This window comes from Fistularia commersonii, chromosome 33 (genome assembly GCF_037954325.1).
Source record: "Fistularia commersonii isolate RoL2024-O1a breed Wild chromosome 33, RoL_Fcom_v1.0, whole genome shotgun sequence".
In the NCBI taxonomy this organism is placed as follows: Eukaryota; Metazoa; Chordata; class Actinopteri; order Syngnathiformes; family Fistulariidae; genus Fistularia; species Fistularia commersonii.
Window position 1 is genome coordinate 7,878,578 of NC_141316.1, and position 26,696 is coordinate 7,905,273.

At 45.2% G+C, this 26,696-nt stretch overlaps 2 protein-coding genes and 1 long non-coding RNA gene across 4 annotated transcripts; 2 read left to right on the forward strand and 1 right to left on the reverse strand.

Moving 5' to 3' along the window:
* The first annotated feature begins 2,225 nt into the window (after window positions 1-2,225).
* LOC147214880 (cAMP-dependent protein kinase type I-alpha regulatory subunit) lies at window positions 2,226-9,364 on the forward strand. Of its 2 annotated transcripts, none has more exons than XM_086140798.1 (11): window positions 2,226-2,399; window positions 3,938-4,146; window positions 5,204-5,374; window positions 5,475-5,566; window positions 5,647-5,708; window positions 5,801-5,847; window positions 6,160-6,318; window positions 6,943-7,003; window positions 7,168-7,289; window positions 7,471-7,552; window positions 7,865-9,364. In XM_086140798.1, exons 2-11 carry the CDS (start codon window positions 3,973-3,975, stop codon window positions 8,035-8,037), a joined length of 1,143 nt encoding a protein of 380 aa, XP_085996924.1. In that variant the 5' UTR covers window positions 2,226-2,399; window positions 3,938-3,972; the 3' UTR covers window positions 8,038-9,364. The 2 variants fall into 2 exon arrangements, with proteins under 2 accessions (XP_085996924.1, XP_085996925.1); XM_086140799.1 differs by having other exon boundaries at window positions 2,259-2,399; window positions 3,943-4,146.
* A 2,191-nt stretch (window positions 9,365-11,555) lies between these two features.
* On the reverse strand, window positions 11,556-24,940 carry fam20a (FAM20A golgi associated secretory pathway pseudokinase). Its single transcript, XM_086140797.1, has 12 exons — window positions 24,496-24,940; window positions 23,563-24,042; window positions 22,323-22,516; window positions 20,376-20,426; window positions 18,342-18,420; window positions 17,451-17,543; window positions 15,759-15,874; window positions 14,993-15,173; window positions 13,685-13,794; window positions 13,517-13,598; window positions 13,364-13,423; window positions 11,556-12,414 (listed from the first exon to the last, which is right to left on the reverse strand). The coding sequence occupies exons 2-12, from the start codon at window positions 23,940-23,942 to the stop codon at window positions 12,144-12,146; spliced, it is 1,617 nt and encodes a 538-aa protein (XP_085996923.1). The 5' UTR covers window positions 23,943-24,042; window positions 24,496-24,940; the 3' UTR covers window positions 11,556-12,143.
* Window positions 13,860-16,291, forward strand: LOC147214882 (uncharacterized). Its single transcript, XR_015104314.1, has 2 exons — window positions 13,860-15,538; window positions 15,635-16,291. It is a non-coding gene; the product is annotated as an uncharacterized LOC147214882 (long non-coding RNA).
* Window positions 24,941-26,696: the final 1,756 nt, after the last annotated feature.

Genomic DNA, 26,696 nt, shown 5'->3' on the forward strand with positions numbered 1-26,696 from the left:
TGATAATAGGTAAGGTCCTGGAGAGTGTATAACCATAGTGTAAATGTGAACATTGCACATAAGTGAGTGTTAGATAGAAATAAAAGAAAAAGACCTACATATCCCACAAGATGTGGGGCTGTCAATGCGGTGGGGTTTTTACCGGAAAAGAAGTGAATGAGGTCCTTTTCAAATCTTGTAGTTGCAAGTGGACTTGATTTCTTCTCATGAAGATATGCCACCTGTCATCTGAGGGGCTTCTTGGGTCCTGAAGCCTCTCGGATGAGAGGTGAAACATCTTCAAAAGAAGAAATCAAGTCAAGATCATCTACAGAAGTAATGGTGCACAGATCAGAAGCACAATCTGTGCTTGCAGATAATTGTCATGCAACTATTGACTTTTTGACTTTGAGAGAGCAGTCAGAGGGAGTCAGATCTGCCCTGATGTGTGCACTCAAAGAAACATATTTACCATTTATGACATCTATAGGAGATTAAGTGGACAGCGAGATTATTGACTAGGTCAAGAAGATACTGCATGGAAACATTTTTTACACTGGATCATTTTGCAAAGGATCTCAAGAAGGAGAAGGAGAAGAGTTAGGCACAATAGCGGTGGAATCTGTTTGTTTTTTTGTATTTTTGCTATTGTGTGGCTGTTGTGTTAGTACAAAACCAGCATCTTTACTCTTTGATCAATACATCAATCTTCAAAGAGAGGCCACATGGTTTTTCGAATTAATCTCTAGCCATAAAATGGTGTGCAGCAAAAAAGTATCTGACTTTTTGTGTGTGCAGCTTAATTGTTTGCCATCTCTGTTGTGTTAAAATGGAGTAAACAGGCAGCAGCAGCATGTACACCTCCCATGATCGTGTGTCCACATTTGAAAGCAAATGAACAAACAGGGGCATTGAGATCTCCGTGGTCTCTAGTGTTCGCTTACTCAAGGGCAGTTCTTCAAGGACTTGTCGCTTTTATATAAGTTCTAGCAGTTTACTAGCATCTGAAACGTAAGAGCAGACAATTAGCAAAGGAGGACACAAATAAACATGAAATAAATGTGTTGACAGGAAGTTGGGGTGGCTGTGGGTCACTTGGTAGAGTGGGTGTCCCATCAGTCGGAGGTTTGGCGGTTCCAGCGTCCTTGCGCAAGACATCAAATCCCCAGATGCTCCAAATGTTCTGGCTTGCGCCTTGCATGTGTGCCACTGGTGTGTTTGAATGGGTGAATGTCACCCAGCGCAAAGTGCTTTGAAACTACAATGGGATGACAACGCAGTATAAGTGGAGACCGTACAGTTGTCAAAGCCCTGCACAGTGGTAGCAGAAGAGGGACACTATAATAAATAGTAAATGATGTCTATTAAGTCCAGAGCAAAGCAGGAATAGATGGACTGAACACAAAGAAAAAGTGCCGTTGAGCAGACGGTATCTTCACAGTGCAGTATTCATGACGGGAAATTATTCGTCATCTTGGTCAGGCAAAACTGTAGCGCTTATTGTTTTTATCATGCAGGAAATACGTGCACGTTGAAGACAACCCCATGACACCGTGGAGTAGAATTTGTGCATTTATTCATATTCAAATGATCCAAACTCAGCTCAATTCGAAAGTTTCAAAACCATAAGCAGCGACTGAGAACAAAAGTTTGAAGCAGCGGATGTGTTATACAGTCACTGCAAACCCACACCACAGCAAGGAGGGAACAAAACAGTTACCAAACACAAAATGTATGACAGACAGATGTCTACAAAATCCGGTAGTCTTAAAAGACACTTTATTTTAAAGTGTTGAAGTACAATCTCTGTATAATATGCAATTCCTGCTTTGGTTTCATTTTATCAACACGCTGTTGCAGCAAGAATCATTGCATAACAGATCTTATCTGCTACTACACCTACTTACATTTCAAAAAAATTCTTTGACTTCATTTTGATACATTTTAGGGTTATGTACTTCTTTAAAACCATTAAAGTTTCAAAATGTCAACTACATACCATTTTCCCTAACCGCCCGACTGAAAGACATCCTTTGCAAAGCCCTGAGTGATAAAAATGTTTTTATCAAGTTTGAAATACGTGAAATAAGTCTCTTCACATATGAAAGCTAATCTAATTATCAATCGATACCAATCAATACCGCCCCCCCATCCCCCATTTGTGCAGCAGCTGTTTGACGTCAGGGTTTCCGCGCGGGCTCCTTTAAGGTTGCCATGGGTTACGAGCTCACATGTCAGAACGAGGAGGATTGACGTCAGTGACGGCCGCTGATTGGTCCGCGGCCGTATCCGGTGGGGCAGCGGTCCAGGGCTCGGGAAAAAAGATCGAAGAGAGGAGGATCTGTTAACGTTACGCTTCGACAAAAGAACACCCATCCCGAGTCGCCGTCGAAGGGCTCGGTTGGATTTTGCACTTTCCCGTGAGTATTCGCGTTTTCCCCTCAATTCGCAGAACACGTGACCTCTGGATAGGTGAAATTTGTTTTTCCCGTCTCTCGTTTGTTTATGATAGAACTCAAGATGGCGTCATTGGAAGAGGGCTTTGCCTTTGCACGGAGCTAGCTAGCTATGTATTAAACTAAGAGACTCTCTTTTCTCGCTAGCTTTTTGGCAAAGACACGCAAGCGAAAGTTTCCAACGCGTATTATAATTTTACTTGTGGTTTTCTACTATTACTAAACAGTTAGGCCGGCAGTGTTTTCCCTTTAACTTGTCTACTCGGGGTAAGTTAGTTTGCTGCAGCCGTTAGCTTCCTTCTGAAGCCTTCCTTCTCGAACGTAGACTGCGTTGCAAACGAGGCTTTTTGCCTTATTCGCCTTTCTAACGACCACAATATTTTCGTCTTTGTGTTGAATATTAGTTGGCCGTATTCCCCTCCAAGCCCAATCCGTTGTGGCTAGCTCAACAAGGTCATTGTGCACTGCCTTGATTTTTATGATATATTTGACAGGCTGACAGGGTTCTACACCAGGTCATCGAAGCAGATAGAATTAATGCTGTCTTTTCTGACTGATTTAGAAACGGTAAATTTTGCTCTGACATGGGGTTGCAGAACCTGGTTGTTCCTTAAACTTCTCATTGAGCGTAAATAGAATCCAATTATTCTTAAATAAGTCACACTCACCTTATCAGATGAGAGTAAATCTGCCCATAAGTGTATTTTTCCTGTGTGATTTGTTGAAACATTTTTTTGATAACACAGGCAACCCTTGTAAGGCCTTGTCAAAAAATAGAACGACAGAATTTTAATATAATTGTGTACAAATGTGATACATTTGTTGCCATAGATTGAATTTGGTTTGGAAGCACCGCACTCCACTTTTTGTTCCAAATAAGCCTCACATGTTGGCTGCTCGTAGGCTTTGGAGGCCTTCCTGGTTTTGGCTCAGAGCTGTTGCAGGAAGCCTGTATCACAGAGGCCTATCAGATGATCTAGGATCTATCGTGGCTTTTCTGCTCGGAAGGCTTACTTTGGTCTGACATACTTGTCATTCTTGGCAATTTTACAGTGAATTATTCACTGGCCACTGACATAGAATTCAGACTTACACGGCACGTCAAACATATTACTGTTTATGTACTTTGTGATATGAGACTTCATTCAGGCTGATGAAAGTCTTAAAGTTTTTTGAGTAAACAAATCAGCCCATGCAGCATGGCACTTGAAGTTTGTGGTTGAAAGTCAGACGTGTGTGATCACATCATATGATTATTTTTCACCGCTCCTTCTTTTACACCAGTTCTCTAGAGCGCATGAAAACATCCCTCTGTGCCTTCTCACTATGGCTCTGTTTTTCTCACACTCTCGTGTTTTATATATTCCTCTTGTCTACTCACAACAACAATAGACAAAAACGAATGATCTGCGTTGCTCTCTTGTTGACCAGTACTCTGTTGATCTATGAATATCTGACTTGGCTGCGTTTTCTGTCACTGTTTGTATCTTTCCGACACCAAGGTTAGAGGTCATAGAGCAGGGTTGCGGTTGTCGTCATGGCATCTGGAAGTACAAGCAGTGAAGAGGAGCGGAGCCTGAGAGAGTGTGAGCAGTACGTGCAGAAACACAACATCCAGCAACTGCTGAAGGACTGCATTGTCCAACTCTGCACCTCCAGGCCAGAAAGGCCCATGGCCTTCCTCAGGGAGTACTTCGAGCGCCTGGAGAAGGTTTGTTTGCTTGTATTCTTGTTATTAGTGTAAAAGGTCAGAGTCAGGCAAGCGGGAATATTTATACACCAAAAAGTGGACCCTTGTCCATTACAATATAATCCAAGAAATTAGTCCATCATAATCCAGCCTGTATTTTTAACACAAACTCCATTTCATTTCCTTTTTGCACATTTCTGCTGCTGAAAATGGTCGATTTCTTTTTTCAACGTGGTTTTATTTGTTTGATTCAGGTATTTGTACACCTGGGAATGTTTCTTTTTTTGCACAAGCCATGTTCTCAAGCAGATACCAAATGCAGGGAAATTATCAGGCAAAGATAAGTTGTTGATGAAATTACCAATGATGCCAGTACAGCATAACTGGTCATGTAATCAAAACAAGTAATTAAAATTGAACGTTTAAAAACAACCGTTACTTGTGCCATTAATGGATAATGCTTTCTGTGAACTGAATATGTGTCCCCAAGTCTTTTCTTGAAATTAAGGCTTAAAATACTCTTTGCTCATTTCCTACCCACAGTGTAACTTGCCTAGAAGCATGTCTGTCTATAGTGGATAACAAAGGGTCTTAATGATTAGGAATGTCCCAATCCGATCACAGATACGGACCAGAGCCAACGAAGGCATTCTCTAATTGATTGGTAATTGCTTTCTTCCAACTAGCAAGTCAGCACCTTCTAAGAGCAATAGATAACGTAATGTATTATCCAGATACAACATGTTAACTTTTTTTTTTTTCCTTTTTTTGTTAAATCAATGCTATACCAGTTGGAATCATGGCACTGAATAAATGTATAACAAAAGCATTTAGGCACAACATGTTTGTAGATAGTTTGAAGTAATATATCAGTTTATTTATTAAGGTTAAGGGAAGGGCCCAGCATTAGCAGAAATATAAATGACCCTGTTTTTCATGTGTTCACTTGAGACTTTGTCTGCTGGAGAAGTGCTTTATGACCAAACCCTTTGCTTAATGAACTGTGGCAACTTCAGATGTTCATGGCTGAAAGTGCTCCTTTAAGCTGGGCGACACCGTAACCCTGTCCTCTTACCAGGAGGAGGCCAAGCAAATTCAGAACCAGCAGAAGGCCAGCAGCTCTCGTTCAGACTCCAGGGACGAGGAGGTGTCTCCACCCATGAACCCCGTGGTGAAGGGACGCCGGCGGAGGGGTGCCTTCAGCGCAGAGGTCTACACAGAGGAGGACGCAGCCTCATATGTCAGAAAGGTAGTTGTGACTTTCACAAAACCATCGGTATAATGAACTTTTATCTCTTCGATTGGTTAAAAGGATGAAGCGATTGAAAAACACGTCGCTCTCTCTTCAGGTCATCCCCAAAGACTACAAGACAATGGCAGCCTTGGCCAAAGCCATTGAAAAGAATGTGCTCTTCTCACACTTGGATGACAATGAGAGGAGGTACCTGCCTTATCGATCTCAAGGCAGCGGTTCGGTAAACCGATGACCTATGTTGCTGATCCATTCTCATTACTTTTCAGTGACATATTTGACGCCATGTTTCCAGTCACCTACATCGCTGGAGAAACAGTTATCTTACAGGGTACTTTTGCCTCAGTTTTAAGAGCCTTGTATTCAAACCCGAGCATGTTCCTTTGACGGAGTGATATTAAAAGTATTGTTGTTTGCCTCCAGGTGACGAGGGTGACAATTTCTATGTTATTGACCAGGGGGAGATGGATGTGAGTATCTGATCCTCCTTGTGGTTTTGGGTAGCCGTATACCAACATCCGCTGTATTCTGTACACTTTGTATTGGAATTTTTGCACCCAATTTCACTGATCATAATGATATTTTGCTTGATTCATGTGTTCTTTCTTGTTTTCTTGCAGTGATAGTCTGTACATTTTACCAACTCATTTGCATCCATGATAATTATTTTGATCCACTCAGTCATAGACTTATGTTTGTGAGGCTGCACGTTTTGCTATTTCATTGGAAGTTTTCTGAACATCCTTTGTCTCCCCGCTTCCTCGCTTCTCCCATTCTGCCAGGTCTACGTGAACAATGAATGGGTGACCAGCATCGGGGAAGGCGGCAGCTTCGGAGAGCTGGCACTGATATACGGCACCCCGAGGGCAGCCACCGTCAGAGCCAAGACCAACGTCAAGCTGTGGGGCATCGACAGAGACAGCTACAGGAGAATACTTATGGTGAGAAGACGGACCATGAGACCTGTGAAGGAGCACCGCTCATTAAGATTGGTCACTTCTGTCGAGCCGTGGTGCCTTATTTCTATTTTTTTTTGCTCATTTTGTAACACTCCCAGCATTGTGATATGTACATATGTAGCCAAAGAGGGGGACCTACAAACTCACCAGTGACAACATGGATGTCTTCACTGATAATTTACAATTTGGGCTTTGACAAATAAAAAAAAAAAGCTTTCCCGGGCATGAACATGGGCCCATGTCTATGTTTCTGTGGAAAAGGTAAAACCAGTAATCTTGGCATTCTGTACAGAGCTATGGCTTCTGGGTGACAGAGAAAGATTGTTGTAATACAATTTGTTGAAACTTGAAGGGATTGTCTGATGTGACAGACGAAAGTCAGATTTGGCTTTACAAGAAGAAAATGTGATTTGCCTTAGAGAGGTGTGTGTTTCTTTGAAATGTTGAACAATTTGACAATGGGAGTGATTTTGATGCTTAAAAGGTTTTTTTTTTTTTGTACTTTGACTGTAACTCCAGCACCAGAGTGTTGTCAGATTCACAACAGTGCCATTTGCTTCTTAAATTAAATGTTATGCTCTACAAATGTTTTTGTTTTTTTTCTAGGGGAGCACCTTGAGGAAGAGGAAGATGTATGAGGAGTTCCTGAGGAAAGTGTCCATTCTAGGTGTGTGGTTAGACTCGAAATATGGTCTAATTTCTGAAACTTTGGAATAGGAAAAACAGCGCATCGATGATTTCGATATAACAACCTTTAAATGATTAAAATATATATCGCCTAAAAGTAAGCCCAATATAATAGGGTTTTAAAGAATATCATCCCTCCCCCAGAGTCTCTTGACAAATGGGAGCGCCTGACCGTCGCCGATGCCTTGGAGCCTGTCCAGTTTGAGGATGGACAGAAGATTGTTGTGCAGGGAGAACCAGGGGACGAATTCTTCATTATCTTGGAGGTACATACCCTCTCACACTCACATTTATCACGAGGGTTTCACAATGACCGTATACCCAAGCCATATTAAGTAACCTTTCCAGACAGATTATTTTCTAGTCCAATTATTGTTATTCAAGACTGAAAAAAGCTTGCAAACGTATGAATGAAACGGTGAATTGGACACTGCTCGTGTCTTCCAGGGTTCTGCAGCTGTGTTGCAGCGTCGCTCAGAGAACGAGGAGTTCGTGGAAGTGGGGAGATTAGGACCATCCGACTACTTTGGTAAAAAAAACAATTCATGTCAAGTCAGTGTTTGGCACTGAACCGTGTGAAAATCCTTCCGTCGTTGTGGCGACACAAAGATTTCTGGAATGCGTTATTATTGATGAGTTGATAATGGCGAGCTTTAGAAAGGTTTTTATTTTGCTGAGAATTTCCTAATCAGAGTTATTGCGCCTTCTAGAGAAAAGGTTGATCTCCCCCGCAAGGCTCAGTGTTTATTTCTCTTTCAGATGATGTGTTTTCATTTGCAGATCAATGGCAGCATGATGGTCCACACATGTTAAAGGGGTCATTTGTTTGTGTGCTCCCCAGGTGAGATAGCTCTGCTGATGAACCGCCCCCGCGCTGCCACCGTGGTCGCCCGCGGCCCCCTGAAGTGCGTGAAGCTGGACCGACCTCGCTTTGAGCGCGTCCTGGGTCCCTGTTCAGACATTCTCAAACGTAACATCCAACAGTACAACAGCTTCGTCTCGCTCTCAGTGTGAGGGGGCTCCTCTCCCCATCCACCCACTCTCTTCCTCCTCCCTTTCCCTTTTCTCTCCTCTAGACCCAGGGTCCACCAATGCAATTTGCTTTTTGTCACTTTTTTTCCCCCCCTTCTTTCTATTTGATTTTCTTCCCCTTGTTGTTTTACACACACTTTCTTTTGTTACCACCCGTCATGCAGAGGTGACTTTTAGCCGTTCACCAGCGCTTGTACCAGCTGTCGTACGCTACCTTGTAGGCACAGTTACATCACTTTACCTATGTTACATATATATTGGCTGGTTATGCTTTCTTTTTAGACTCAACCTTAAAACACAATGTAAGATTTATGGAGATTAAAAAGACGTTGGGGTCTCGAAGTGATGAGACAGGACAATCAAAACTTCACACTGCGCTTTTGGTGAACCTTTGACTGGTACGTTTTAGACTGAACCGAAGAAAGGACCGCTCCTTTTGAATCGTTAGTTCCTTTTTGACATCAGTTACACACAGAATAGAGCAGGAGCTAGAAATGCAGTTGGCGGGACGAATACGAATGCACCAAATCTTTGTCCGCTGTTTTTAGGCTCGACTATGACAAGACGGTTTGCGCTCCCATTTGGTATTTTTGGTTACCTTTTCAATCGGTATGATGCGACTGTTTTGCTTGGTTCTGAGAAATCCAGTATAATTTTCTGTTTTTATTTTATTGTGCAGCTACCAGGCTGGTGCCAAATGTTGATTATTGTCACAACTCAAAGATGCATAGCTGTGGAAAAAATGCAGTGCGTTGTTCTGTTCCCTGGCTATTTGGAACTCTGAAACGGAAGTACTTATTCCCCTTATTGTCCTTTTTAATTAGTTGAAAGACCATGCAGGAACTGCCTTGACTACTCTGAGGAAAATTTAAAAAAAAAATCATCAAACAAAAAAATAGAAAGGAAGAAACAAGAGTATTAAATGTGTTTCAGTATTCAGTTTTTAGTATATACCAAATATGGTCACTCTTCTGCTATGGTTTGTAAACGAAATGTTATCATAGTATAGTTAATACAATCATAGTTATATCATTAAGATGGACTAAATGATACACTTATGGTTTGGAGTGATGGTGGTCATAAAAAAATGTTTATCTGTCTTTTGTAAACACTTATTTTTCCATAAATTCTATTTTAGGTGTCCAGTGCCACAAAGTAAATAAATGCTTCTTCTTTGTCGACCGACAAAACAGTATGTAATTGTATTGTGTAAAACGTCATGGGTTAAGACTTTTTAAAATAGATGAAATTACAGGTTTATTGAAGTGAAGTCTTGGAGGAAATAAAAAAAAAAAGAGGAAAAAAAAAATCACATTTCAGGACCTCTGAAGTATTTTATGTATCAAAGCATCGCAGGTGCCCTGAAAGGCAGAGTGAGCAGATATTTATTTAAAACTAGTGTCATTGCTTATGCCTATTGAAAAGGTCAGCTGTCTTTTCATCAGAGTAGCTTGTGATATGTTCTCTATGCTTCTTTGGCATGATGTTTTCGGGATCCAGGGGTCTGGTATGATCGGACGGAGGCGTGCCGTGAAAACACACGTCCTGCAGCTGCGTGCTTGAAGCGAGAAGTTTGTCAAATAATGGGTTGTGACTTCCTAGCTTACCTGCTTTACGTCTATTTAGATGGCATAAAATGTTAAATCTGTATTATTATGATTATATTGTTTACTAAAATCACACAATGGTTGACATTTTATTATAGGCTTAACTCTTCATTCCTGCCTCTGTCTGTTTCCAGATAGCAGTTTGTATTTTAGTTTCTAGTCAAAGCACTTTTCTGTGCTGAGAATTGAGATCTGTTCCTGTGTCTCAGAAGATCTGATTTCAGTGCCGATCGCAAGGTAGTCAGGTTAGTTTAACAGACATAAGATGTTTTTTTTTTTTTTTCCTTTTTTTTTTTCTTTTTCATTCTGCTGTGAAACAAGCATCTTCACGCGTCACCCCTAACATTCAGATTCTCACCGTGGAACTGTGACGTATGACAACACATCCCGTTCCTCCCCGTTCACAGAAAAACGACTGTTAGGGGTCGGCTCTTTTTGTTGACGTGTTTCGATGTAAATAGCCGCAGCGGCATCATTTTAGTCCCAACTGTTTTTAGCCACACTGCAATCTTCCCGGTTTGCCTTAGCTAACCTATCCTGGGCTTACAGTAGTAGTCAGTCACTCCTGCTAGCCTGACCTACAGCGAGTTGGTGAGTCCTGCGGTGCACAGAGCTGCAGGCGATCAGAGGACCATTCTTTTTCTATTCTACCCTGTATTCAGTTTGACCTCTGTATGTGCAAAGATGTTTATCCTTTTTGGTATAGATTGTTCCAGATGGCAGTTTAAGCAATAAAAAAGTAAAAAAAGAATTACAATTTTTTTTTTCCCCCTCTTTAAGTGTTCATCCTTTGTTTTGCACCTGGATTTTTATTGCAACCGTTGTGGTTCAAGAATCCCCCGTGTGTGTGCGCGCGCGCGCGCGCGTGCGTGCGTGCGTGCGTGCGTGCGTGCGTGCGTGCGTGTGTGTGTGTGTGTGTGTGTGTGTGTGTGTGTGTCTTTGGGGGAGTTGTAATACTGTATTTGACCTCATGGGGGAGACATAGCACTGTTACTGGTATAGGAGGATGACTTTTACTTCCATGGAGAAAAGCGATTGCTGTATGTAAATAGGATGTCTGCATTTAAAACAACTCCAGATGCCTTAAATGTGGTTTTGCAAATATAAAAGTAACCAAATCACTTTAGATTCTACACGACATCCAATGACACTCATGCAACATTTCACTTCCTTCTGCCTGTAAATGCGTCTCAGTGCAGGCTTTATGTTGGGGACAAACTTATGCCAGTCTACCTTGCACACAGCATTCACCTCTGGACACGATCACACAGATTTTTAATGCCGTAATACAAAAAAGATGATTTTTGTCTTTAGATTTGGGTGAAAATACATTAAATTCAAATGTATCTATGACCTGTCTTGTCATAGATACTTGTTTCAACGCAGTAAAGTTCAAATGTAAAAGTTCGCCACTGGAGTGCTGGAGTTGGGAAATTTCCAGCCTTTTTCTTGGTTTTCTTAGTTGGATGAATTAAAAATAATCCTTCGATATCATATGGCCCAATCTGCAGTCGTATTTTAGTATCGCGCAGAGGATCAGACCCGCTGTCTGATTTGTTCATCTTCATCTCCACCTCCAATATCACTTTAAATAGATGTGGTTATTCATCTCCCTTCTCATCGCAGAGAGACGTGGAACACACACAGCTCGCGGTAAAAGCCGACGTCCAAAGCACAGAAAGAAACAAAACCATTACAGCGCACAAACAGAAGAATGGTTAGGTTTTAGGACATCTATTTTTAGGTTTGGTGGGTCAGCGACTCCGCCCGTGTTTGTTAAATCTAATGCTATAAATCAGTCCAAATGCTTAGATGGGACAAGGTTTTCATGTCTGGAAAACGGGGTGGAGTAAACTAAATATAGGCCGCACTTTTCACAAACACACACACATATAAACTTCTGGTACTTTCACTGCGGTTGAAAACTCCCTCTGTTAACACACAAAATAGCTTTATTTCAGAATGTCGACATCACGCAGAGACAAAGCTTTTGTGTTTCCAAGCTTCGCAATATTCACCGGCGCTAAGTCCAACAGTTTATCCAGTGCATCAGTTTTCTCTCTGGAACAAAATCGCAGCTGATTTTAAATGTGTGTGACAGTGAGGAATTGCCTCTGGCTCCGTTCATCAATATCTGCAGGTCATTTAAAAATTCCAAAGAACTCCCTCGCACTACCCGATACGGAGTTTTTATTTTCTCAGCTAATTTATCAGCTGAAAAGAGCCTCAAATTAAAAAAAATCGCTCTTAACCTCTCCAATCTATTTGCAGACGAAATATGAGAGCGCTGCCATGAAATGCTTATTTTGGGAGAGAGAAAACAGAGGAAAACGAGGTGGCGATTGGAATCCGAGGCCCGTCGTCGTTCACGTTCCCGATCTCCAGCAGGGATCCTTCGCCCGCAGACGGAAACCGCACTCGAGATTTCACAGCGCCTCCGTTCTGAGTTGTACTTTATCAAGGAAGTTTCCTCATCCTCCGTTACCTGGCCTTTTTGGTCTCTGTGACGGTCCAGGGTTTCGCCGTGGACCTGACAAAGTCATTGGTGACCACTTGGTCCTGGCCCAGCCTGCGAACGCAGCGCTGGACCACCCGGAGGACCTTCTGTAACCTGCGGTCCAGGGCCAGAAGATGCGGCTCGGTCAGGACGGGCTGCAGGCGGTCTCCCCGCAGGGACTCCCTCATCACGTCGCTGAGCCTGAACTCCGTCCGAGCCAGGAGCTGCAGCCTCAGCAGCGTGGAGCGCTTTATCCTGGGGGAGAGGAGAGGATTTGATTTTTTTCTTTTTTTTTCTCCCCAAGGCTGGAGGATTCAGGTGAAAATATACTGCTCAAAAAAATAAAGGGAACACTTGAACAACACAATGTAACTCCAAGTCAATCACACTTGTGTGAAATCATAGTGTCCACTCAGGAAGCAACACAGATTCATTTGGACTTGTTTTAAGGACATTACATCAAAGTTGGATCAGCCTGGAGTTTGTTTTTACACTTTAATTTTGAGTGTGATTCCTAATCCAGACCTCCACGGGTTGATACAATTGATTTCCATTGATCATTTTTGTGTGATTTTGTTGTCAGCACATTCAACTGTGTAAAGAGCAAAGTATTTCATAAGAATATTTCATTCATTTAGATCTAGGATGTGTTTTTTAAGTGTTCCCTTTATTTTTTTGAGCAGCGTATAACCCGTCTAGTCATTCTACTTCCCTGAAACGTTTAAAAGTTTATTTTTAATTTTTTTCTCCGCATGCAGATACCCTGTGCTGTAATTGACTCGGTGCAGGTGCATGTTCTCACACGCCCCCCCCCCCCCCCCCCCCTCTCCGTCTAGACCCCGCGGAGAAGCAACCGAGAGCCTGTGTCTGCAGGAAAAGCTGAAAAATGTCTTCAAGATGTTTGGAGCAACATTCCGGTAAAGCGCTCTGACAAACAGAGCAAGTATTTCAAGGAGAAAATCCTTTTTTTTTTAGAGTCCATTCATACCGATCATTCTGGACTTTTTTTTTCGTCCTTCCTGGCATATTTGATTATCTATTCATGACATTTCTTTCTGAGAGAAGCTTCACCAGATAAGATAATATTTTTCCCCCCAAGAACCTTAAAACAATTTCATTTCACCATCAGCCAAATATAACCTTTTCAAGTATTAACTTCCAGCTTCAAGCAGAGACAGATTGGTTTTCAGCGCTCGGTACTCACATGCAGCACTGAGACAGCGGGGACAGGATGGACATCTCGTCCTGCGCGTGCCTCCCGAACCTACAAGACAGGCCGACGGGGCCATGTCAGACGGGGAAGCGCGTTTTTTTTTTTTGTTTTGTTTTGTTTTTTTTTTAGACATTTTTGTCTCACCCTCTGGCGTTGTCCAGGTGCAGGAGGAATCCCTCGTCCCCGAATTTGGTGAAAATCTCATAGTGGTGCCTGTCCATGTTCCCTGCAGGCATCGAGAGGTGGGCGAGAGCTTTGAGAAGATGGGTGGATTGGTAGAAGCGCAGAGGACAGATTAGACGAGGGACGTACCCGTGAGGAAGTCAAAGATGGACATATCTATGATGTTGAGCAACCTGTTGCCCGAGTTGTAAGGATACAGCTGCTTTATGGTGTCGCAGTAGAACGGATTCACCTCCCACCTTCAGCAAAACATAAGATGCAAACACGGGAAATGTTATTTGAATATTCACAACAGCGTGATAGATAGATAGATAGATAGATAGATAGATAGATAGATAGATTCCCTCTGTTCTCTTTTGACAGGTGTCATTACCAGCAGTGTAAGAGAAAGGTGAATGGTTATCCTTTTTTTGATTGACAGATCAAATCCTTCTCTCAACGTTCAGTTTGGGCTTTTCGATAAACTCCGATTATATAGGTCAGAAAATAAACACCGAATGTAGCGGGGATGACTGAAGCCTATTCCGTCCCCTGCTCTGGAAGGCATTTACACCGCGGCTCCACATATTACGCAAAACAAAGAGCCCGAAGGGGCAATTACAGTGCGAAAGAAGCTAAAATTGTTAAAAACAACAACGGTGATCAATTAACTAATATCACCCTGGGGCTGCATGGAAGGTTTTCCAACCAACACGGACTGCCAGTCAGATGATTAGTCACCAATAAGTGGATCGGTTAATCAAATAGAAAAGTGTCTTTTGCAGACATTTAACCCATCAAATCTGTTGGTGTCTTTTTTTATTAGACATTTAAAGAAATGTTCTATTTCCACCCTCTGAGGACATAACATTTCAATTGCCAAATTCTTGTTGAGTTGACGACAGGATGTGTCTGAAGCTGTGATAAAATCCCCATTCCGTGTTCCAAACACATCTTTTTTTTTTTTTTCTCGTGAGAATCGGACCGATAATGGGGTCGCGGGCGGCCGTGACCTTTTGACCTCCGGACATCTGGCGGCGATCAAGCCCATCCTCCGGTCCAAACGGAGGTTCGAAGAATCGTCCTCGGGGCTTTCCTCGCGCCATGTTTACAAGGATGAGACAGCGAGTTGGAAAACATGATGCCTCCGGCCGCGGCCGTTGCCAACGGAGACGCAATAATAAGAAGGAAGCGACGATAACAAAGTGCTAAGTTGATGCTCTGTCTTCTCAAATCAGGCAATCGCTGGAAATCTTATTTGTAACGACCCCAGAGGGAGCTGAGGGCCCCGTATGTCAGAACACCGCGTGAATTAATAACGACCGAGCGTATTAATGGGTAGGTTTTCCCAAAAAAGCTGCGGGAAATAGTCTGAATTTCATCGACGGGGGTCTTCTCAGCGCATAGAGGAATGCCGTTATTCACCGCCACGCGCCCGTCCGGACGCCGAGCTCTTACTCTTCCCGCTTGGTGAACGTGTAGGAGCGGATCCAGGGGTTTGGGATGGAGATGCGCGGGGCGACGCTGAGGCCGGGGAGGTACGCCGACAGGGAGCCCTCCAGCAGGTCGGGGCCGCCGCACACGGCGTACTCCGTCTTGCATACGTACAGGCACTTGGCGAAGAAGCACGTGTTATTGGCTGTTTGAGGAAGCAGAGCAACATGGAGGAATAGATTTGTTTCATCCATCATCGTTGCAGAGATGTTAGCACAGGAATTTTTCATTTTTTTATTTTATTATTTTATTATTATTTTTGTTTTATTATTGATTTTTTTTTTTTTTTTAAATTAATTTATTTTTCTGAATAGCTTCCATTCCTGCTTTTTTTTTTATTTAAGAAGCGTTGAAGAAAATTTTTTTTTTTGGCTGAATTAAATCGTTCTTGATGCCTCATTTCCACTCCGGTTAGACCAGAGCCCGTTGTTTTACTTTCCTCAACACTTCGTTACAAAAAGGGACATCTGTGCCCGGGATCCCGATGCCACCTCAAGCTGTTATTAAGAGGTGAATTTCCACTATCTTTTTTTTTTTTTTTGCAGAATATGAGCTTACTAGAAATGGTCCGTCACCTAATCTGTTATCTAATTTTGCCTTTGCTAGCACGTCCCGCGCTACGCATGCAAGTGCAAGGCAGGGTTGAGTGGAGGAGCAAGGGCAAGATGGCAGCTCACATCATGGTTCCCACAGACGCAAACACAAAAGCAGGTGTCGACGCCTCTATTACCGGGCGAAGTGAAGAAGACGGCGCGCAGGTCCTCGTTGTGGGTGACCCGGAGCACCTCCCCGGTGATGTTCACCAGCCTACCGGCCACCGGCGGCACACGGCGGAAATCCAGGATCCTGACAAGCCGAGGAGAACGTGAGCGTGAGAAAAAGTTAATTTTTCTAACGCCATCCAAATGTAATTTGATTCGAGCCCCGCGGGGAGATAACGGCGGCCTTATCTCCTGCCCCTTCACCTGGTTTCGCAGCGGCGCGGAGTCTACATCTGACTGATTCTTATCAGAGTTCTGTTTTCCGCTTGTACAGTAACAAGATCTCACAGGCGCTGCGGGTCCCGCGTTTCAGCCGCGTGTTGAAAACGGTAATCAAACGAGGCTGAACCGCCGCCTCTCGGGGAGAAAAAAAAAAAACGCTGACATTCTCCGATGACTGATTGCGAGGCTTAATGATAAGCGCCCGGGGCGGCCCGCGCAGACGCAACCGGGGGAGAAACAACACAAATTTGAAAAAAAAAAAAAAAAAAACAACTAAAAATAGCAGAGCGCAGGAAGAGAAACGCGTCTGTCTCTTGGTGAAAAACTGAATCATGCTTAAATTTGACAGAGAATTCAACCAAAACAGTGATAATTATTTGAGCGAGGCTCTTAATGGTTGTTTTGGCCTCCGAGTCACCGTCTGCCGTGATGGACGGTCATAGTTTGCGGTTTCTTAACAACCGCGTCTCGCCCAGGTGACGCGGCGTGAATCACCTCGCCTCGGCCGACGGGGGATCAGGATAAGCCGCTCGTCTCCCTCTGCAGACCGCTGTCGGGACGGAGTGGTGCAATCTTCGCCTCGACGCGGGCGGTTTTGTTTTTCTGCAAGCCGCCTCGGAGGTTTGTTCACCTTCTGGTTGTTGCTTAAAACAGTGCGGACGCGTCTGCTCGCGGTCCTGTTTCATCAGAGTGTTGCTGGCGGGGAAGCACCGGCGTTTCACAACGTTTCTCCGAACGTTTTTCACAACTCGGGACTTTGATTCATTCACGATTTGACGATTATGTTCATCACGGTTTATCGTGGGCGAGAAGGCTGGATCCCACAGGGATGCCAAAAGCTCCCTGGTTGGGTTTGCGGACTTCCTCCGGGTTCCTCTCGCAGTCTAAAACATGCAGGGGTTCTTAGGACACCCTTAATTGTCAAGACGCGTGAATGAAAGGGTGAATGATTGAACATATCGACGATATGCGAATGAAAGAGTGAATGTCTGAAAATGACCTGGGAATGAGAGAAAGAATGGACGTTTATTTTTTTTTAATGTATAAATGAGAGGGTGAATGGTGCGTCGTCTCTATGGCGTGTGAATGATTGTCTGTTTAAGAAGCATGAATGAGTGGGTGAATACTTGTATGTCTCTCAACACACACATCTCCCCCAAGCGTCTGAGGAAGAGCCTATGTTTTTTGTGTTACATGGAAAATAAATTCTTTTTGGAGCACTTTTGATGTGCGGATTTTTTCAAACTCTATTTAGTTGACTTTTTTTGATCACACACCCATCACTAACTGGTTAGTGGATGTGCGTTTCTTATGTCTCTTTAGTGAGTGAATGGTTGTATATCGTCTCTATATGATGTGGATGAGAGAGTGAATGAATGAATGAATGAATGAATGAATGAATGAATGAATGTTTAGGATGATGTAGGGGAGGGTCGCACCTGTCCAGGTGAAAGGCGGCAATCTCTGCGTTGTGTCGCTGGAAATCGACAAAGTAGAAGACGTCCTCTGGAGTCTCCTCATCCCTCTGCTGCCTAACACACACACATACACACACACACACACACACACACACACACACACACAGACTGGTCAAGATCTGAGATCTCATCGTCGACAGTCTCAAGCATCTCCACTGTCTTTCATCTCAGCCCAGTAAATATTTTAGAAATCCCAGACGCTCCTCATATCCACTGCTTCTCCCTTAGATATTAGGATTTTATTTTTTTTATTTTTTTATTTTTTTTCAACAATGATATAAAGAGTATGCACATTTATAATTCTTTTTCATTTTTTTACCCTCAATTTATGGATCAGTTCTTTCTCACTGCTACTGAATTAGAAGTTGGGATTTTTTTTTCTTTGCGATTCTGGATGGTTGTGTTTTACAAACAAAAACTGAATGAATTTGTGCTAATTTTCTGTTGTAAATTTCATAAAATTATTTATAAATAACCAAATGTCGGGGATGATAATAATTCCTCAAGAATTCACATATTCTAATGATTTTTGGAAGTAATTCAGTCGATACATCGGAGCTGGAGGCGGCAGTGGAGAAGATGACGGGGTTCCTGAAGGATGGAAAGGACCAGGAACGAGTCCATCAGAGGGACAGCACGTGTTAGATGTTCTGGAGGTAAAGTCAGACTGAGATGGACCGAGGAAGAACTGTGAAGATCTGGGTAGACCTGAGGTTGGAGGAAGGTTTTGAAGGTTCATGGTTGGAAGTAAAGAGGACAGGAAGTTAGTTGATGTGATAGGAGAGGTTTGGATGGAGGAGGATGATTGGCTGCGGCTTCGAGCAGATGGGAAGTCCCGACGCGTGGATCCACCTCATTGGTTTGAACATGGCCTTGGCGAAGTTCTGCATCTTCAGAGCCAGCTTGAGATGGTGTCCACTGGGCTTCACCACTGGAGGAGAAAAATAGGGAAACATCAGCATGTCATCTGCAAAACTGAGTGTCCAGTGAACCTCGTGCATGTTTTTGGACAATGGAAGGGGGGAACATGGAGAACCAGGGACCTTGTAGGTGGAAGCACCAACCAGTGATGAGTGTGTTGAGTTTTGCAGTCGCCTTCTTAAAATAGTTCCCAATGTCATTTTTTTTCAAGTTTTTCAGAAAACACATGTTGAACGAGGGGTCGATTTAGGCCAAAAATCCTCAAAAAAAATGACTTTGGCCAGGGGTGTCAAATGTACGGCCCGCGGGCCAGCACTGGCCTGCCAGGGCTCCAATCCAACCCATGGCATAATTCTACAATTTTAAAAAATACATAAGAATCATGAACCAATTTTTTTGAAATAAAAATGCATTTCCTATATTGTCTGCTAGGTGTTTTAGTCTGTGTTAGCAACATTGCACAACACTATGTGACTCACAACTTACAGCAGATGGCAGCAATGCAACTTCCGGATCTGTAAATAGCATTTTTACTTATTGTTAGAAATTGACCTGCTTATCCGTCGGCCTCGATAACCTCATCAGTGAGATGTCGTCGTCAAAAAAGACAAATTTGGACATCGGGTGTCGGGATTTCCTTGAAAAACAAACCCCTTCTTTTTTGTTGGTTAAGGTCAATAAGAAACCTGTGCAGAACTGTCTCAGAAAATTAGAATATCGTGATAAAGTTCTTTATCTACTGTAATGCAATTAAAAAAACAAAAATTACTTTTTTATGATATTCTAATATTTTGAGATATGATTGTTGAGTTTTCTTAAGATGTAAGCCATAATCAGCAATATTAGAATAATAAAAGGCTTGCAATATTTCAGTTGATTTGTAATAAATCCAGAATGTATGACATTTTTGTTTTTGTAATTGCATTACAGAAGATAAAGAACTTTATCACAATATTCTAATTTTCTGAGACAGTCCTGTATGCTCGGTGTGGAAGCAACAAATTTGGGTGCCAAGATGAGCCTCGCCTTGGCGAAAAACAAAACAAAATGCACGGAGAACTGAGAGGACAGATGTAACACTTAGTGTTGTTGAAATTGCATTTTCTTTAATGAATCCCAGGTTGCATTTCATTTCATATAAAGATTTTTTATAATTTACCTGTTCTCCTTCACACTAAAACAAAGGAAAAAATTTGGACTTAGTGTTACCTCTAGATAATTACGCTATGATTTTACTGATCCGGCCCCCTTTGACATCAAATAAAGGCCGATAGCGGTTTGACACCTTTGACTTAGGCCATTATTTTACTGCCGTGAGACAGATTTGCCTTCGGCGTGACCGAAACCCTGACGTTTCATCGGGGCGTGATGTGCAAGAAGGAAATCAACAGTTTGCTTTGTTTGTCCCCCTCCCTGTGCTGCGTCTCAGCCGCTGTCACACTGCAACATCACACCAGTCTCCGCACCGCCATGCACAATACGCCGTGTCAGCCTCTTTTGCAAAAACAAAAAAAAAAAAACGTCCTTCGCAACGAAGCCTTGTTGGCCGTTCAAACGCGTGACACGACGGTCCGGGAGCGCCGGCGTCCCGGCGTGGCGCGCAGACATGAAATAGTTAATTAGGTTTCTCGCTTTGAACACAAAGGAACCCCCTTTTTTTTTTTTCCTTCTGCGTCTGATGCAGAGCCTTGCCAAAACTGAATTTCCACGCCAAAAGACAACAAAACCTTCATTATCACAAAGGCAGCAGCGTGTCGGTCCCTGACGGCGCCACCAAGCGCAGCGGGAAAGGGAGAAAAAAAAAACCAAAAACGACACACAAATGTAGAAACAGGGCCTTTTTTTTTTTTTTTTTTTTTTTTTTTTTTTTTTTTTTTTTTTTTTATAGCCGGTAAACTAGACTCACACAAATCTCACATTTCTGTGTGTGTCTGCAGGATTCGACAAAGCAGAGGTGAATCATACCTTGGGTACAATCACACGCCCCCTTCAGAGCCTTCTCGTCCTGCGTGTAATCTGTAAGAAAAACAAAAAACACTTCTCAGCTTATAACCCGACATGAGTATCGGATTAAAAAGTATTACAAATAGCACAGAACATTGGCAGCTCCGACGGCCTCAGCTTTTCCGAGTCCAAAACACACAAACACACGCACACACACACACACACATGCACAAAACCCTTCTCTCTTTGGTGCAGGGAGTGCAAAAACAACTTTGGAGCGACTGGAAAAAAAATAGAGAAAATAATTAAGAATAATGGTGGTGAGCTCCATTGACGTGCCGCAGATCTGAATCAAGTTAAATTGCAGGTATTTGGAAGTGCGGGGCGACAACCCAACACAGAAACCTACGGATTTGTTGTGACGGCGCAGTCGCTCACGCTCCGGCGCCCTTCGGCGCTGGATTACTTGTGAAAGGGAAAATACGCCGGCAAGATGAGATTGGCCCGGCCGTCCCATCTGATACGGGAACTTTTGTGAGGATTGTTTGTAAGAAAAAAAGCCTGTTGTGAGTCTGTTAGGAGTGGGAATGACGGAGGGAACCGCCGGTGACAGAAGGAACCGTGATGTGTGGATGACAGGGTGAAGGATTCTGTCTGCATGAAGTGTCAGTGAGAGGGTGAATGGTTGCCTGGCCCTATATATACATTTATAGTGTTTAGATAGCAGAGCTTTCCATCCATCCATCTGTCCATCCATCTGTCCATCCATCTGTCCATCCATCCATCCATCCATCCATCCATCCATCCATCCATCCATCTGTCCATCCATCCATCTGTCCATCCATCCACCCACATACCCATCCGTCCGTCCATCCATCCATCCATCCATCCATCCATCCATCCATCCACATACCCATCCGTCTGTCCATCCATCCATCCATCCATCCATCCATCCATCCATCCGTCCATCCGTCCATCCATCCATCCATCCATCCATCCATCCATCCATCCATCCATCCATCCATCCATCCATCCATCCGTCCGTCCATCCATCCACACATCTATCCATCTGTCCGTCCATCCATCCATCCATCCATCCATCCATCCATCCATCCACATACCCATCCGTCCGTCCATCCATCCATCCATCCATCCATCCATCCATCCATCCATCCATCCATCCATCCATCCGTCCGTCCATCCATCCACACATCCATCCATCTGTCCGTCCATCCAACCATCCATCCATCCATCCATCCATCTGTCCATCCATCCACCCACATACCCATCCGTCCGTCCATCCATCCATCCGTCCGTCCAACCATCCATCCACACATCTATCCATCCGTCCGTCCATCCATCCATCCATCCATCCATCCATCCATCCATCCATCCGTCCACCCACATACCCATCCATCCATCCATCTGTCCGTCCGTCCGTCCGTCCATCCATCCACACATCTATCCATCCGTCCATCCGTCCATCCATCCATCTGTCCCTCCATCCATCATCCGTCATCCATCATCCATCCATCCCTACATCCATCCATCCATCCATCCATCCATCATCAAACCCTGCCATCTGTCCTTCAGTCCATCCACCCATCCATCCATCCATCCATCCATCCATCCATCCATCCATCAGTCCATCAGTCCATCATCCATCCACACATCCATCCGTCCCTCCGTCCATCCGTCCAAACATACATCCAACCATCCATTCCTACATCTCTCTGTCCGTCCGTCCGTCCATCCACACATCGATTCTCCCATTCATCCATCATCAGTCGTTCCATCGCCCTTCCGCCCATCCACACACCCATCCTTCCATCCATCATCCATCATCCATCCATCCATCCATCCATCCATCCATCATCAAACCCTGCCATCTGTCCTTCAGTCCATCCACATAGCCATCCATCCATCCCTCCCTCCATCCCTCCATCCACAGATCCATCCCTCCATCACCTGCACTGACAATCGTCATGCTCTGCATGTCGCTGAGGAGCCGTTGGACGGCGGGGTCGTATCGTGAGTAGAGCGCGTAACGGTTTATCCCCAGGTGGAACTTCAGCCAGCTGGCGTCGGGGTCAAAGGTCATGGCGTGCTGCGTCACGGTGATGTTGGACATGGCCGCGGCTTCGCTGTAGAACTTCATGTGTCTGAGGAGCGAGACGCCGTTACAGAGAGAGATTCTGCGGGAGCTGCTCGGAAAGAAAACCGCCTCTTTGATCAGAGACGTCGGGGCTCCGCGGCAGAAACGAACTGTTGAAAACACAGTATATTATTCACGGCACAGATTTTGTTTCAGGTGTAAACATTCCCTTTCCAGCTGGTTTCTCCCGCACGGCCTCCGGACGCTTTATGAATCGATGCCGTTTGTTTCCGAGCGAGATGTTTCAGTCATTCGTAGATCTCCGTCGGACCATTATAAACCCGTTTTCTCTCGCCTTCCCCTGCCTCCGCGCTCGAGAATAATCACTGACCTTCGCCAATGTGGCGAGGGGGGGCATCCGGGGAGGAAAGTGGGGGTTGCTGTAAAAACGGGTTTGTTTATCGGCGAGAGGCGAGACGGATTCGGCTCACAATGGATGAAAACCATGTTTTAGCCGGCGATGTTAAAAAAAAACAAAAAAAAAACGACAACATCAAACCATCTATTTGGAATTTGCAGATATTCGCAAAAGCGCCTCCTGGCCGATCGCCGTTTTGGCGTTGTGGCGAAGGGCCGGGGGTGGGGGGGTGGGGGGGGAGCGCGAAGCAGTAAAGTGGAGATCTGTCGCTCGTATTTCTTCTGTTTTTCCGAGAGCCGCGAAATTGGTATCTCTGAGGAGAGCGCTTTCCGAATCGGGATAGATGGGAAGCCTTTCGGGCCGCGGCCGCTCCGGCTCTCGCAGATTAGGATGGGCTTTAGCTGCTTCAAATCCTTGTTTACTTAAAAGAGAGCCGAGCGCGCGGGGAAACTGCAGGCCCGCGGGCCCCGACTCACTTGACATTGGACTTTGGTATGCCCCCGTGCACGCAAGGTTTGCGAAGTTTTTCGTAAATAAAGTACAAACACTCGGGGTGGTTGTCCGCCCGGTCCGATGTCTGTGTTTGCATCCGCTATCGCAAACAAACATATACCTGCGACGGTCAATATTTAAGCGGAGCGGCGCAGGAAAAAGCGCACGTCGCGTTGGGAAAAAAAAAATAAAAGAGGCCTGACCTCTCCCAGCGTGAAACCTTCTTCTTGTAGTACTCCATCAGCTGCTCCACCTGCAGGAGCTTCTCCTCCGGGCTGAACGGCGGCGCCTGGATGTTGTAGAGAGGATGAGCGAACAGCCCCGCCAGCTTGGAGCCTCCGTCGGCGGGCTCCGGCGTCGTGCTGTTTGGGGGCGCGGCGGCGGCGGCGGCGGCGGTCCAGTTGGAGAGCAGAGGGACGGCGAGCCCGCCCTGCCCGAGGAAGGTTAGGTTGTCGGCGCCGCAGGAACAAAACCGTCCCGACCCGTGACCCCAGCTCCTCAGCTTGGGCAGGAGGATGAAGTAGAGGTCGGCGGAGAAGAGAGCCGTCAGGGTCGCGGCCAAGAAGAGACGATCTCGCCTCATTCTTGAAAAAGAAGGGAGGCGGGGAGGCGGAAGGTGTCCTATGCGCCGCGCCGGAGCGTCCGCGGCATCACCTGTAGCCACACCAAGTCTCCTGCACAGCCTGCAAGGCAGAGGCAAAAGCTGAGCGGTCGGACGCTGCTCCGAGTCTCCCTCGCTCTCTCTCTCTCTCTGTAAATCCCTGTGTTTCAGTGTCTCCCTTCCAGCTTCATTCCTCCTCCTCCTCCTCCTCCTCCTCCTCCTTCTTCTCCTCCCTTGGCAGCGAGCAGAAGAGAGAGCAGGGCTGTGTTAGCAACAGTCGCTGGCGGCTCGGCTGCTTCCAGCGACCTGCTGCTCCGAGGACGACAGAGCAAGAGACTCTGCAGGCGTGTGTGTGTTTATGTGTGTGTGTGTGAGAGAAAGAGAGAGAGAGAGAGAGAGAGAGAGAGAGAGAGAGAGAGAGCGGGGGGGAAGAGGTGTGTTCACGCCGTGGGTGTGTTTGTGCAGGTATGTGCATAAACAACTAATGACAGGTTAGTGGATTGAGAGGCAGTGTAATGAAGGTTCACACACACACCCAGAGGGTCGGAGACCCGTTTCGTGCCCGGCCGCTCCGTCCGGTCCCGTTATGTTATTCACGGAGGTGCGTCTCCGAGCTGCCGCTCCTTCGGGAACATCCCGAGATACGTCGCGTGAAAACCTGCTCCAAGAAGACACGAGAGCGGCAAACCTGAGCCGCTTCTACTTCCCGCTTTCTCATCCGTCGTCCTTCCTTCAGACGTTCTCCTCTCACATCTCCTTCGCTCCTCTCCTCGCCCGCACTCTTCCACGCTGCCGGCCAAATTCCCAGCTGCGCTTCCCTTCCCACACGTGCGTCCCTCGGTTCCTCCGCGGCCGAGGCAGAGGTCCAGAAAAAGACGACGTCGGGGAGAAACTAACTCAGGTTCTCGCAGAACTTCCTCGCGGGGAGAACCTCGGCCCTCCTACTCTTTGCCGCTTCCTTCTCCAAATCCAAAATCCGCAGCACCAAAGTCCGGATTCCAGCTTGTTGGCTACGCCTGCTCCAAACGCCTTAAGCAGCTTTTTTTTTTTTTTTTTTTCTGTCTGAGGGTTTTTGTGAGGCATTTCCCGGCCCGCATCTGCGCCGGCGTTATTGCGGTATTTTGGAACATCTGCCGTGTCTGCGCGCAACAAAATGACTTGTCACGTCTGGGGTTTCAACCCCCCCACCACCACCACCCCACCTTTTCGGAGGACGGAAAAAAAAAAAAGAAAGCCGTCGATGTTGCAGATCATCTTTAACCTGCTATTATGAGCTCCCGTTTGCAGCGTCTCCCTCCAAGGCACGCGCAGAAAGCGTTACAAATCCACGCCGATCTCGGCAGAGGACGTGTTTTTGCAACTTTTTCACAATTAGAAAACCCTCGTTTTTGCGAGGAAGCAAGCGCTCTGAAATTCTATATTTAAACGCAGAACGCTCCGGCCACGTCGAAATCGATAACGTGGATCCTCGAGGGGGCGAAAAAGGCGGCTGACACGACTCCTTGTGTTTGCTTTGGCCGGGCGTTTGCGTTTCAACCCGAGAGGCAAACTTAGCAGGCCTCCGCGCTGACCTCCGCCTCCACTCAGACAGCCAGACTTGCACTTAAAATAGTTTTTTTTTTTTTTTGTTTTCAGATGAGAGGGGAGAGAACACGGGCAAACAGAAATCAGACTTTGACTCGCGTCGCCAATTTGTGACGTGGCCTCGCCGCGAATCGACTTCACGTCCGAGCCTTACTTGTATAACGCGTGAAACGGGAGCTCGCGCCGGCGGTCGGGGGGGGGGGGGTCACCGAACTTTCGTTTCAAGCGGAAGCGGGAGACGGACGACGCGCACGCCGAGTTAATGAGATCCGCGAGTGGAGTTCAGAGGTGCACGAGGAAGAAACTAATGAGAGGAGAAGATAAAAGTAAAAGAGAAGACCAAAGAAATGTATAGGAGGCTATAACAAGATGGCCGGATTGCACAGCATCGTGCTTTAGATAAACATCTTACCCCGCTTGGTTGATTTTTGTAACACATTATTCAGACTCAGAGGATCCCTCTATTTATATTGTCATTTTGGTTGTCTATTTTTCACCCTTTTCATCCTATTGTGTAACAACTCTGCAGGTTTATTTACCTGCTGTAACCCCTTTTATCAAGGAGAGGAGATGCTCCATATTTTTTCCGTGCACGGCATAAAACACACCGTCTGATAGTTAGCTTAGCACAATGCATGCAGTCTGGGACGGTTGACCTTTTCATAACTGTCAGTAATAAATGTCATGCGTCATGCATTAGTCAGGTTGCGCCATAATGACGATGATAATGATAATAATGCCGATGATGATAATGATAGGGAATTGGTTAGCGGTTAGCAATTAGTGGTAAGCGATTCCAAGAAGGTTCCTGGTTCGATTCCAATCATTCTGAGACCCTGAGTTGCACAAGTGTGTGAGTGTATTGTTGCACGTCTCTTTATGCGGACCTGTGATTGACCGGTCAAGGGTCCGGGGTGAAACTCCGGGATAGACTGCAGCCCCCCTGACGCCTGAGAGCAGGATAAGCGGCGTAGATAGTGAATGAATGATAATGGCGGACATGTTATCTGACAGAAGCTCTGGGTGAACGCAGCGCTTCAGTAAGCGGAAGTTTCCCCTTGACAGGCGGCGGCTCAGTCAAACAGGTCGAGGTAATGCGAAGATCAAATCATGGATCTCGAACACTTTTGAGAGTAAGAAACCCTCGCATTT

Excerpts from the sequence above, each read along its gene's own strand:
- LOC147214880 (XM_086140798.1), top strand. The coding sequence starts at position 3,973 with ATGGCATCTGGAAGTACAAGCAGTGAAGAGGAGCGGAGCCTGAGAGAG. Across the intron at positions 4,147-5,203 it reads ACTTCGAGCGCCTGGAGAAG|GAGGAGGCCAAGCAAATTCA; the intron begins GTTTGTTTGCTT and ends TCCTCTTACCAG. Across the intron at positions 7,553-7,864 it reads AGGACCATCCGACTACTTTG|GTGAGATAGCTCTGCTGATG; the intron begins GTAAAAAAAACA and ends TGTGCTCCCCAG.
- fam20a (XM_086140797.1), bottom strand. The coding sequence starts at position 23,942 with ATGAGGCGAGATCGTCTCTTCTTGGCCGCGACCCTGACGGCTCTCTTC. Across the intron at positions 22,517-23,562 it reads AAGGTTTCACGCTGGGAGAG|ACACATGAAGTTCTACAGCG; the intron begins GTCAGGCCTCTT and ends CTCGCTCCTCAG. Across the intron at positions 15,875-17,450 it reads GCCGCCTTTCACCTGGACAG|GATCCTGGATTTCCGCCGTG; the intron begins GTGCGACCCTCC and ends TCGGCTTGTCAG.